Source organism: Chinchilla lanigera, unplaced genomic scaffold (genome assembly GCF_000276665.1).
Source record: "Chinchilla lanigera isolate Chin_1 unplaced genomic scaffold, ChiLan1.0 scaffold00013, whole genome shotgun sequence".
In the NCBI taxonomy this organism is placed as follows: domain Eukaryota; kingdom Metazoa; phylum Chordata; class Mammalia; order Rodentia; family Chinchillidae; genus Chinchilla; species Chinchilla lanigera.
The window spans coordinates 9692409-9703313 of NW_004955414.1; the positions used below are offsets into that span (position 1 = coordinate 9692409).

The window sequence follows — 10905 nt, forward strand, 5'->3', positions numbered from 1 at the left end:
CAACAACCAGTTAATAAAATAGTTCTCCAAATCAATGTGGAGATAGGAGAGAAATACCAATATATACCTCTTAACCAGAGCTGTTGTAAAATTGTAAATGTCATTTTGTGGGTGTGTGTAGGGAGTGGTACTGGAGATGGAACCCAGGACTTTCACACTGAGCTGAATCTCTAGCCTTTTTAAAAATTTATTTATTTTTTATTTTAAGAAAGTGCCTCACTAGATTGCTAAATTGCCCAGGCTAAGCTTGATCCTCCTGCCTCAGCCTCCCAGAATGCTAGGATTATAGGCATGTGTCACCATGTTCAGCTCCTTCAGTCCTTTTATAAGGCACTAATCCATTTATAAGGATGGAACGCTCTGACATTAATCACTTGCCCAAAGCCCCACCTCTTCTTACTACCACAGTGGGAATTAAATTTCAGCTCATGAATTTTGGGAGACATCCAGGTCATAGCAGTTTCCAAACTCATCTTAGTCCTAGCAGAGATGGAAGAACTATGGGACTTTGTTGCTTTTCTTTAGGAGCTTATTCCCCTGGGGTATTTTCATGGATTTTTCTAATATTCTGATCTTTAAGCTCATTTATTTTGCTTTGAACTTAAACTGTAGCTCAGGTTGAAGTCAAATTAGCTGGAGTCTTTAATCTTTGTATGAGGTTTTATTAAATGAATTTTAGTCTAGGAGATTTTCCTTTCTCATTGGGTTGAACCATTACAGGTAAGTATTTTAGTTACTATTTGCCCTTTTATAGTATTTTTCTCAGACTTTCAAAATTAACATCATCATGTGTCATCTTCACTGGAGGAGGGGGCAGATTATGTGAGAAAAATTTTGGGAATAGTACGGAGGCCAGTCGATAGAGATGGTAGCCCAGTGTAAGAAATGACTCCCTAAAAGAGCCGTGCAAAGGTAGAATGAGCTTTTGTAAATGCAGTTCTTTAATTCTTTGCTCCTCAGTTTCATCTTCTGTGAAAGGGGAATAATAATACCACTCACCTCAAAGAGTTGTTGGCCCAGATCTGGCAAAAATATATGGTAAAAATATTTTTTGAATAAATAAATGGAAGTATATTTTCCACCTTGCACTTTACATTGTAACCACAAGACATTCTATATTTGTTCCTGAATGTCCCCACTTTTTCCTTTTTTTCTTAAGACTCAGGCCTCCTCCAAGAAATCTTTCCTGATTCCTCTGGGAGGCATAGATATCTACCAGCCCCGTAGCTCCTCTGGGACCTGTGAATACCTCTTACCACTCTGCAGGGGAAAATCTGTTTGCATCCCTCTGCCCCAGGCGATTGCGAACGTCTCAGAGTCAGGGCCTTCATCTTAATCTCCCTGTGCTTTTTGCACTTGCTACCTGACCAGCACATAGCGGAGGTCTGTGAATGTGTGTGTGTGTGGATAGGACACAGGATGAAGCACATACTCCAGAAGGCTTCGGGAGCATGTGGAAGTTTAAAGCAGGACTGTGTGAAGATGCTAATTCCTTGCTCTGTAGCTGCAAGTCTATTTTTACAAAGAAATCTTTTACTTCACTCTGCTAGGTATGAAAAGTCCAATGTAAAAAATGTTGTTATCAAAAAATTCTTTTTTTTTCTGAAGAAAATGCACCCCTCCCCCCACCCTGAGTAATTCTCTGTTCTGTGCTCTGAGTAAGAGAATGTCTAAGGGACCCCATGGAAGGTGTCCAGGCTTCTCACTGTAGCCTGTCTCACACAAACCCAAGTATGTCTGCTGCTTGGGTTGGACAGTTCAGTCTGCTGCTTAAGATTTGTCAGTTAAGACTCAGGTCAAATAGACCTTGGTGTCTTTCTGCCTCTTCCCTGAGTTAGCTGTGCAGCTTTGGGCAAATTGCCAATTTATAAATTTGGAAATCATCATGACCACCCAATACCATTACTTAAGGAGTACATAGATTGTCATGGAAGTAAATGCCACAGGGCAGAGACTTTGTCTGTTTTGTTCTCTGCTGAATCTCCTGTGCCCAACGAGTGCCTGCCATATCGGGGTCACTCGGTAAACACTTGTGGGGTACGTGAAGCCTTAAGAGATAGTAGGTGCTAATAGTCTCATTTAGGCAAATTAAAAAAAAAAAGATCTGCATTGGTTTTGTTTGGATGAAGCCCCTTGCCCCAACTCTTGGATCGTTTTATCAATGGCCGTTCCTGGTCATTTAAATATAAATTCAGAAGGAGTCCCTGAGGAGCAGGCTAGTTGACATCATTTCTCAGGGAAATTAATTGTTGCCAGTGATTAAGGGAGGCTGGTTGTTGGGAATTTTACCCAGGCATCTAGATTCTCTCATGAAAGCCAGTATTTTTTTTTTTTTTTTTTTGTAGATTTCCCGATGATTGTTTTAGCTTTCACATGTCTAAGACCAAGAAATTCAAGTCCATGTGCATCTTAGGTCTCTCAGCAACCCCAAACACTGTTGCTAAGCCACTAGGTTGTTTCAGATGACCTTTTAAATCAAATGCAGTTTGCTTATTATGTGGCTGTTGGGATAGATTTTTTGTTTTGCAAATAATGGAGAGTTTCCTATCTGGGTTGGGCCTGTCAGATTGGAATAATGATAAAGGCTATTTGTTCATTTAAGAGAATCCAACCTTTGTTTAGTTTACTTTGCACATTTATCTGGTAGTTGAAAACTATGACTCTTATTTTCCATGGGAGGTTTCCGTTTGATTTTTAATAAAATCAAAACAGTGCACTTTTGAAGTAGATTTTAAAAAGTAATGGTATCATTATGTTATACTTAAATTCTTTTTTAAAAAGACATGGTAATAGAATAAGGAATTTAAAATTGTATTTCTGCATATACTTAATATACCTAAATGTTTATTTTTTTCATTTACTTTGTACATTTGCCTAGGAAAAGTTGATGACATAAGTATCCTACGTTTTTATGGGAAACTCTTTCACATCCATTTTCCTGATTCATTTACCAATTGGAGGTATTAACAGTTCTCATGCTTACAGGATATGCTTATGATATGATTACACAGCATACTTGTGTTGTATTTCATAGTTTTTAGCTTATTTCTATACATATTTAGTTGGGTCTCACAATGTCTCTGTGAGAAAGGGGCATTATTTTTCTTTTCTGTAGTACGTGTATGAACTGAGGTACACAGAGGTCAGTTAACTTACCCAAAGTCATACAGATAATAAGGATATACAATTTAGATCTGTGAGGTGGGCACGGTGGTGCATGCCTGTAATCCCAGCACTCCAGAGGCTGAGGCAGGAGGATCATCACCAACCTGTGCTACATAGTGAGTTCAAGGCTACCCTGAATGGCACAGTGAAGCTCTATCCCAAAAAAAAAAGGAACTAAAACAACTTAGATCTGCAGACTTAGTTCATTGCTCTTTCCACTACTACACATAAGTGAAGTTTGATTTGTGTGTTTGTGTTAATTATTTATATAAACTATGCTTTTCCATGTTGAAAAGCACTAAAGAGATTTTCATGTTCATGAACCTATATACAATTATAGATCTCTATGGAGGACATTGAGAACAAGGCCATAGACAATTAAACATTTAAATTCTTTTTTCATTCATTCAGTAAATATTTGTCTCCTACTGTGAGTCCGGCCAGGTTCTAGGAACTGGAAATATGGTAGATGACAAAACAGGCAATAACTCATGCCCTTGTGGAGTTCTAGTGTGACAGGTAATAAAACAAAATAGTATCTATGAACATGCTAGAAGGACAGAAGTGCCAGGAGAAAAAAAATGAGTCAGGGAGGGGTCAAGGAACTGTCAGGAGCAGGGAAAAGCATTGAGGTTCTATATTAGAGTGAGCAGGAAGGCCTTACTGAGGGATGCGTTTAGCAGACTGATGGGGAAGTGAAGGAGTCAGCTATGACGTTAGTGGGATGAGGTAAGGAAGGGCACAGAGGTAAGTCCCAGCATGCTCTCTTTCTGGCAGGGTGATGAGGTCAGTATGGCTCCAGTGAAGTCAGGAGGAGGAGGATTAGCAGGAGATAGCAGAGAGGCATCTGAGGGGACAGGTCATGTAGAGATTTGCAAGTTCTGGTAAGAACTTCGGTTTCTTTTTTTATTTTATGAAAAAATAAAATTTTATAACAAAGTAATAAGAGAATAACAATAGTTAATGCACTGTGTATTGAATGAAATAGGAAAACTTGGGGTGTTTTAAGCAGAGGGTGATAGAACCTGATTCAGATTTATAGCGTAGCTTTGATTGCTTCATTGATTGTAGGCATAAGAATGGAAGGAGGAAGAATATTTGAAAGGCTGTTGCAGAAATTCAGACAAGACAATGATGACTTGGATCGGGGGCTTATGAGATATGGTCTGGGTATATTTGAAGATATGGCTGACAGAGGGTGTTGACAAATGGGGTGCTAGACAAAAAATTAGATTAAAGAATGACACCAAAGTTTTTAACCTGATCAACTGAAAGGACAGAGTTGCCATTGACTTATTGGGAAGTTGGTGATGGTGGAGCTACTTAGGCTTGGATCATTGCAGGAGCTTTTTGGAATCTGTATGTTTGAGATATCTGATTAGAGTTCCATGTAAAAGTGTTATGTAAGCAGTTAAACTTTGATTCTAAGGTGTTCCACAAAGGTCTGGGGAAGATATACTATTTGTTAGTTTTATTAGCTTTCTGTCACTATAACAAAATACTTGAGATAGCCAACTTACAATGGGAAGGTTGGCTCACAGTTTTAGATTTCAGTTCATGATTGGTTTAGGGGCTGTGCAGGAGTGCATGGTGGAATAAGCTGCTCCCTGGATGATAGCTGGGATGTGAACTAGAGAAAGAGACCAGATCACACATTTGAGGGCGGGCCCCCGAGGACCTAAAGCCTTCCTGCCTTTTAACAATGCATGGGCTTCTGGGGGACATTTAAGATCCAATCTCTGTATACATTGTACTTATACCTGAATTTTTTTGATGATTAATACCTTATGGAAATAATTTCATATATCTGATAAGTGGCCTTGAAGTCTTTTTGGTTTCAGGCTTTGTAAATGGAGTGTGCATTAAATAAATGTCAGAACATACAAAAATGTTCTATTGGTGATTTCAAGTGATAAATACCCAAAAAACATGAAAACACACATCAGTATAAAAACTTGTATGTGAGAGTGTTCATATTAGCAATATTCATAATAGTCAAAAAGTAGAAGCAATATAGATGGGTCTCAACGGATGAATCGATGAATAAAATATGGTCTATCCATACAATAGAATATTACTTTTCAATAAGGAGGAATGATATACTAATTCATGCTCCAACATGTATGAAACATGAAAATGTTGTGCTGGATGAAAGAAGGTAGTAACAGTGACTATCAGTTTTATGATTTTATTTATATGAAATATGCAGAAGATAAATCTATAGAGACAGAGACTAGATTAGTGCTTGCCCAGGGCTGAGAGTGACGAGGTGTGTGTGTGGGTGAGGACAACATAGAGGAACTGCTAGTGAGTATATTGGTGGGGGCAGGGGATGCAAATGCCCTAAAAATGATTGTGGTGATGGTTGCACAGCCCTGAACATACTAAGAACCATTGAACTACACCTTTTAATGGGGTGAATTCTGTGGCTATGACTCATATCTCAAAGCTGTGAAAATACTGTTAGGGGTACTATCAGCATTCTTCAATTTTTCTTAACTCAGCTAACTAAAGAACCTGTTTCAATGAGTGATCTTGTTTACATCACTCTGAAATGTGTTGAATGAACCGGTAAGAGCTAATTAACCTAGTAGTGCTGTGCTTTCTTAACTTTAAAGCTAATGTAAAGTGAAGGTCTTTCAATAATGCCCCTGGTTTCTGATTCCAGATCCTGGGGACTTTTTACAATTCCATTATCCCATTTTCCAAAGTATTGTATCTATTGAACAAAACATTTGGCGTGCCTTCCTTTCTCTCTTTTCTTTCTTTCTTTTCTTTCTTTCTTTCTTTCTTTCTTTCTTTCTTTCTTTCTTTCTTTCTTTTTCTTCCTTCCTTCCTTCCTTCCTTCCTTCCTTCCTTCCTTCCTTCCTTCCTTTTTTTCTTTCTCTTTCTTTCTTTCTAAAGTAAAAGAATGAAAACATATTAAGAAACTACACATACATTTACAAAATAACACAAAAATGATACAAGCAGTACAGAATTTCAGACAAGACAAGGTGATAGGAAATTAACAGTGGTGGCTGTATTACATATTGATATCTTCAGATTGGTTACTCAGATAAATATAGGCATGTAAGATTGATCGAACAATTAAACACTAACTGTTCCTTTCAATAAAGCAATAGAAATAAGTAGTTTTTTTTTCTTTTGGCAAAGGGATAATTTGATCTGTGAATATAGATTTTTTTTCTTTATCACTTTAGTAGTTGGGTTCTGGAAAAGCAGGAAGCCAGTACTGAAGAATTCCTATGCATCTGAATCTTTTTTTTTTTCTTTTTTTGCTGTTTTTCTGGTACTGGGAATCGAACTCATGACCTCGCACTTGCCAGGCAGGTGCTGTGCCGCTGAGCTAAATCCCCAGCCCTACATCTGAATCTTATTAAATTCTTCCACATGCACCAATTGGTTTAATCCTTACAACCTTATCAGGTAGACTTTGCTATCTCCATCAGATGATGGATATAAAGCACCTTTCTATATGACGAGTTAGATCCTCAGATCAAATCTCTCAGGCTAGGAGTTTATGATTTTAAGTGTTAGGCATATACTGGATTTCTCCTATTTTATTTGAGTTTAAATATGAAATATGAAAAATGAATAACCTTAATTTTTCTCCTTTTCCTTATATGCAGTAATGGTGACCTAGACCCCTGGTCAGGAGGCGGAGTAACCAAAGACATCTCAGCTACCTTGGTTGCAATCACCATCGCAGACGGGGCCCATCATTTAGATCTTCGAGCCAACAATGTCTACGATCCTGCGTCTGTGCTGCGCGCGCGCTCCTTGGAAGTGAAACACATGAAACAGTGGATCGGAGACTTCTATGTCTCTGATGCCAGAAGGCAGCATTGAACAGCCTTCTATGTCTCTATGCCAGAAGGCAGTGCTGAACAGCCTGGATCATTTTCACCTTTTTTATGTTCCTCCTACCCACATTCTCATTCACTTTGATTTTCTACATGTTACTACTTTTGCTTGTTTTTTGTTAGATTTGGTGGAGCTGAAGTTGGGGTGGAAGAGAGGGTAATCTAAGTGCGAACAGCATCCCACCACTATGAATGCCTGGGTCCTCACTGTCTTTGTGCTACCTCCAGGAAAAATATAATCATGGCACCTTTAGTACCGTCAATGGCTTTTACAACTCGTGCGGAGTTCCTGACTGCCTTTCATAGGAGACTCACTTCCTTTATTTCTCCACAAGCAGGGATTTCTCCTTGGTTTTGAGGCTGAAATCTCTTTGGCTCGTTTGTAAGACCCCTACCCTCCGCAAAGGAAAAACAGAAGACAGATTAAAAAATGATGTAATTGCAGCTGGTAGGAAGGACATCTGGTGCCAGTCCAGGAAATGGGGCTCATTTCTTTTATACTTGATTTAATAACTTTGAACTGTGCAGCAAATAAAGAATAAGGCTGGACCGTATACCTGTGTGTTGCTTCTGAAGCTTACTGCACTGTGGGAGTGCAGGGTGCCTTAAGCTTGGCTGTTTTGAAAAGTCCTTTAATTTTCTCTTTGTCATTTGGCAACTTCTCTTAGTTCTGGGATATCTGCCACTGTGGTACAGCCAGCAAGAAAGCCAGCCTTTTCCTGCTCCATTTCTCTTTGTTTTGAAGGTCAGTTTTGTGGTAATTTGGTTAATTTCTTGCCAGTTTAGGAAAATGACTGTTTCGCCTTTCGCTTGAAATCAGAATGAGTTCTATGCTGTGGTCACTGATGGTACTTTAAGAAAAAAGCCTTTAAAAATTGGTGAATTGGCTACTCAGTAAGTAGAATGTGTTGAGTTTAACTTTTTTTTTTTTTAAAATTCATTTTCTGGTGGTTGTTACTGCTGTCAGTAAAGCCAGAAGTGTCAGGATGCTGAGAAGCAGGTGCGAGGGGACTTTTCTGTATGGCTTCCAAAAGACAAGCTGACTAATTCATGCAGGCAGCATATTTGACATTAATAAATGGCTGAGCCGTTCCTATTTCCAAGGGGTTGGCTTCTTTCAAGCAGTGCTTACACTGAGACCTTTCTTCAGAAGAGCTTTTCTAGGATAATAAATAGAGTTCGATCAAAACCTTTCAGGGACACAGACTAACAGTCCCTACTCTGTTGAAAGATTTCTTCTTCCCTGTTTTCTATTTTCTTTACCCTGCCTTGGGAACATTTTCTGGTTTTAAAAACTACACCTTGAGCTGGATCATTTCAAAAGCAGTTACTTTTTTAAAAAGTACAGATATGGGTGAGAGATTGATATTTGCTTTACTTTCCCTGGCCTCTGGGAGATACAGGAACATTTTTGTCTTGTTTTGGAAGTCTTCATTTCTCCTCATGATGAGGTGTCCTTTGAAACAGTTGGTCCCTATTTTTTATTTCAGCATCAGAGGGCAGTCTATTGGGATGTGAATTTAAAGGTTAAAAACAATACTAGTTTTTATTCTTTGTCAACCAAGAAGTTATGTAGTACAAAGTATTAGACTTAACAGAGGATATTCTTACTACTTATTTTAGGATTGTAGGCTCTTTTCCCTGAAACCTTTTTACTTGATTTGAATCTTTAAAATACTGTGTCATTTCATTTAATGCTGATTGTTTGGATAAATTACATTTACAACTGAATGAAAGAAATGTCTTTTTTTTTTTTCCTGCAAGTGTAATTTGTTCCTATCACTCTAGTCATATTGTGCATATAGGCAGCAGCTTGAACTGAAGTTAGCTTAATCTAAGTTAGTTAATACTTAATTTTAAATTGAAACATTATTAGAACATCAAGTAAGCCTTATTGAAAGTTTATTGCTGGGTACGGTGGTGGGCATGTGTAGTCCCAGCTATATAGGAGGCTGAGGCAGGAGGATCATGCTGTTAGGAGTTTAAGGCCAGCCTGGGGGAGTGGCGAGTTTATCCTTCTAATTACTAGACTATGTTTTGACACACACATACCCCCCGACACCCCCGACACAGATACAGAATTGTAGTGCTTTTTATTTTCTCTTTTTGTTCATCTGCTTTCCTTAGGGGATCTATAGAGTTAGAAATTATCCAGAGGAGCGAGTGTCCAAACCAGCATATCAAAGTGGAGGCACCTTGGATGTCATGCCCCACCCCATCATTTTGTAGGTAATGAGATTGTAGCTCAGAGAAAAAGGGCTTGCCTAAGCCCTAATACCTCATTTCTTATTAGTGTATGCTTGTGATACATAGTAATTACGTTCACTATGGGCAGTTGGTGCATATACATGCTGTGTCTTGATTGTTTTTATTCTCCTGCTTTGCTGTCTGCTCTTCTGTCGCCTCCCATCCTCAGATTGCCTTCCTGTTGCCACAGAGTCTACCTCCTACTTCCTATCATCTGTCTTTCATTTTGTTCTTTAAATTGTTTATATTTTGAGTTTCTTGTCTAAGAGAAACCATGCAACATTTAACCTTTGGTATTTAGTTTATTTCCTTTAGCATTATGAACTCAAGATCCACCCATTTTCTTACAAATAACTGAAATGTAACCATTTTTATGGGCCAAGTAATATTCCATTGTGTGTATATACCACCCTTTCTTTATTCATCTGTTGATTGACATGTAGTCTGCTTCCATGATTTAGTTATGATGAATTTTGCTGCTATAAACATTGTGTACATGTATCACTGTAAGATGATGTTCTTAACACTTTTGGAAAGATACCAAGAAGAGGTATAGCTAGATCCAATGGAAATTCCATTGTGATTTCCATCATGATCACACTAATTTACATTCCTACTAACAGTGTAGGAGCATTCCTTTTTCTCTCTAGGCTCTCCAACATTTGTTGTTTTTTGAGGTTTTTTTTTGTTTGTTTGTTTTTTGGTTTTTTTTTTCTGGTACCAGGAATCGAACTCACAACTTGTGCTTGCCAGGCAGGTGCTGTGCCACTGAGCTAAATCCCCAGCCCCTGTTTTTTGAGTTTTTGATGGCACCATTACTAGAATAAAATGGAATCTCGTTGTTTTGATTTACACTTTTCTGATGGCAAAAGGTGCTGAAAAATTTTTATTGGAAATTTCTTACTGGAATTTTCTGTTCTGCATTTCAATTGCCCATTTTAAATTGGGGCTTTAATTCTGGGATCTAATTTTTTCATGGTCTTTATTCTAGATATTAGTGTAGATAATAGCTGACAATATTTTTCCCATTCTGTAGGTTATCTCTTTTACTGTGTTGTTTCCCTTGCCCTGTAGAAACTTTCAAATTTGACACAATCCATTTGTTGACTCTTGATATTATTTCTTGGGAAGTTGGAGTTCTGTTCAGAAAATTCTTGCTTATGCCTATGTCTTCAAGAATTGTACTTATTTTACCTGCTAGTGGTTTGTTTTAATATCTAGGTCTTTGATCCATTTTGATTTGAGTTTAATACAGGGTAAAAGATAAGGGTCTAGATTCATTCTTCTGAATGTGGATAACCAGTTTTCTCAGTGCTATTTGTTGAAGAGACTGTGTCTTTGTTACTTTTCTTGTTGCTAAGACAAAATATCCAACATTCACCTTAAAGGAGGGAAGGTTTATTTTGGCTCACAGTTTGTAGAGGTTTCATAATTAACTAGTTTCAGGACAGGGTGGCAAGGAGAGGAGCATGGTAGAGGAGAAACAGTCCGTGGCAGGGTAGGCAGGAAGCAGCAAAGCATCAGCAGCAGCCACAGTCGCAGCAAGCCTCCCTTTATATTCCATCCAGGCCAGAAGCGTATTGATTAATGCCACCCACGTGCAGGTGGGCCTTCCCATTATCCACAC

General features: G+C 38.3%; 1 protein-coding gene across 1 annotated transcript in view; it reads left to right on the forward strand.

Annotated features, from left to right (window-relative positions):
• Nucleotides 1–8129, forward strand: part of Prcp (prolylcarboxypeptidase (angiotensinase C)) — a 69315-nt gene extending 61186 nt beyond the window's left edge. The window contains exon 9 of the mRNA XM_005379809.2: nucleotides 6798–8129. Within this exon, the coding sequence (XP_005379866.1) occupies nucleotides 6798–7017 (220 nt within the window). The 3' untranslated portion in view covers nucleotides 7018–8129. The remainder of the gene's footprint in view (nucleotides 1–6797) is intronic.
• The last annotated feature ends 2776 nt before the right edge of the window (nucleotides 8130–10905 follow it).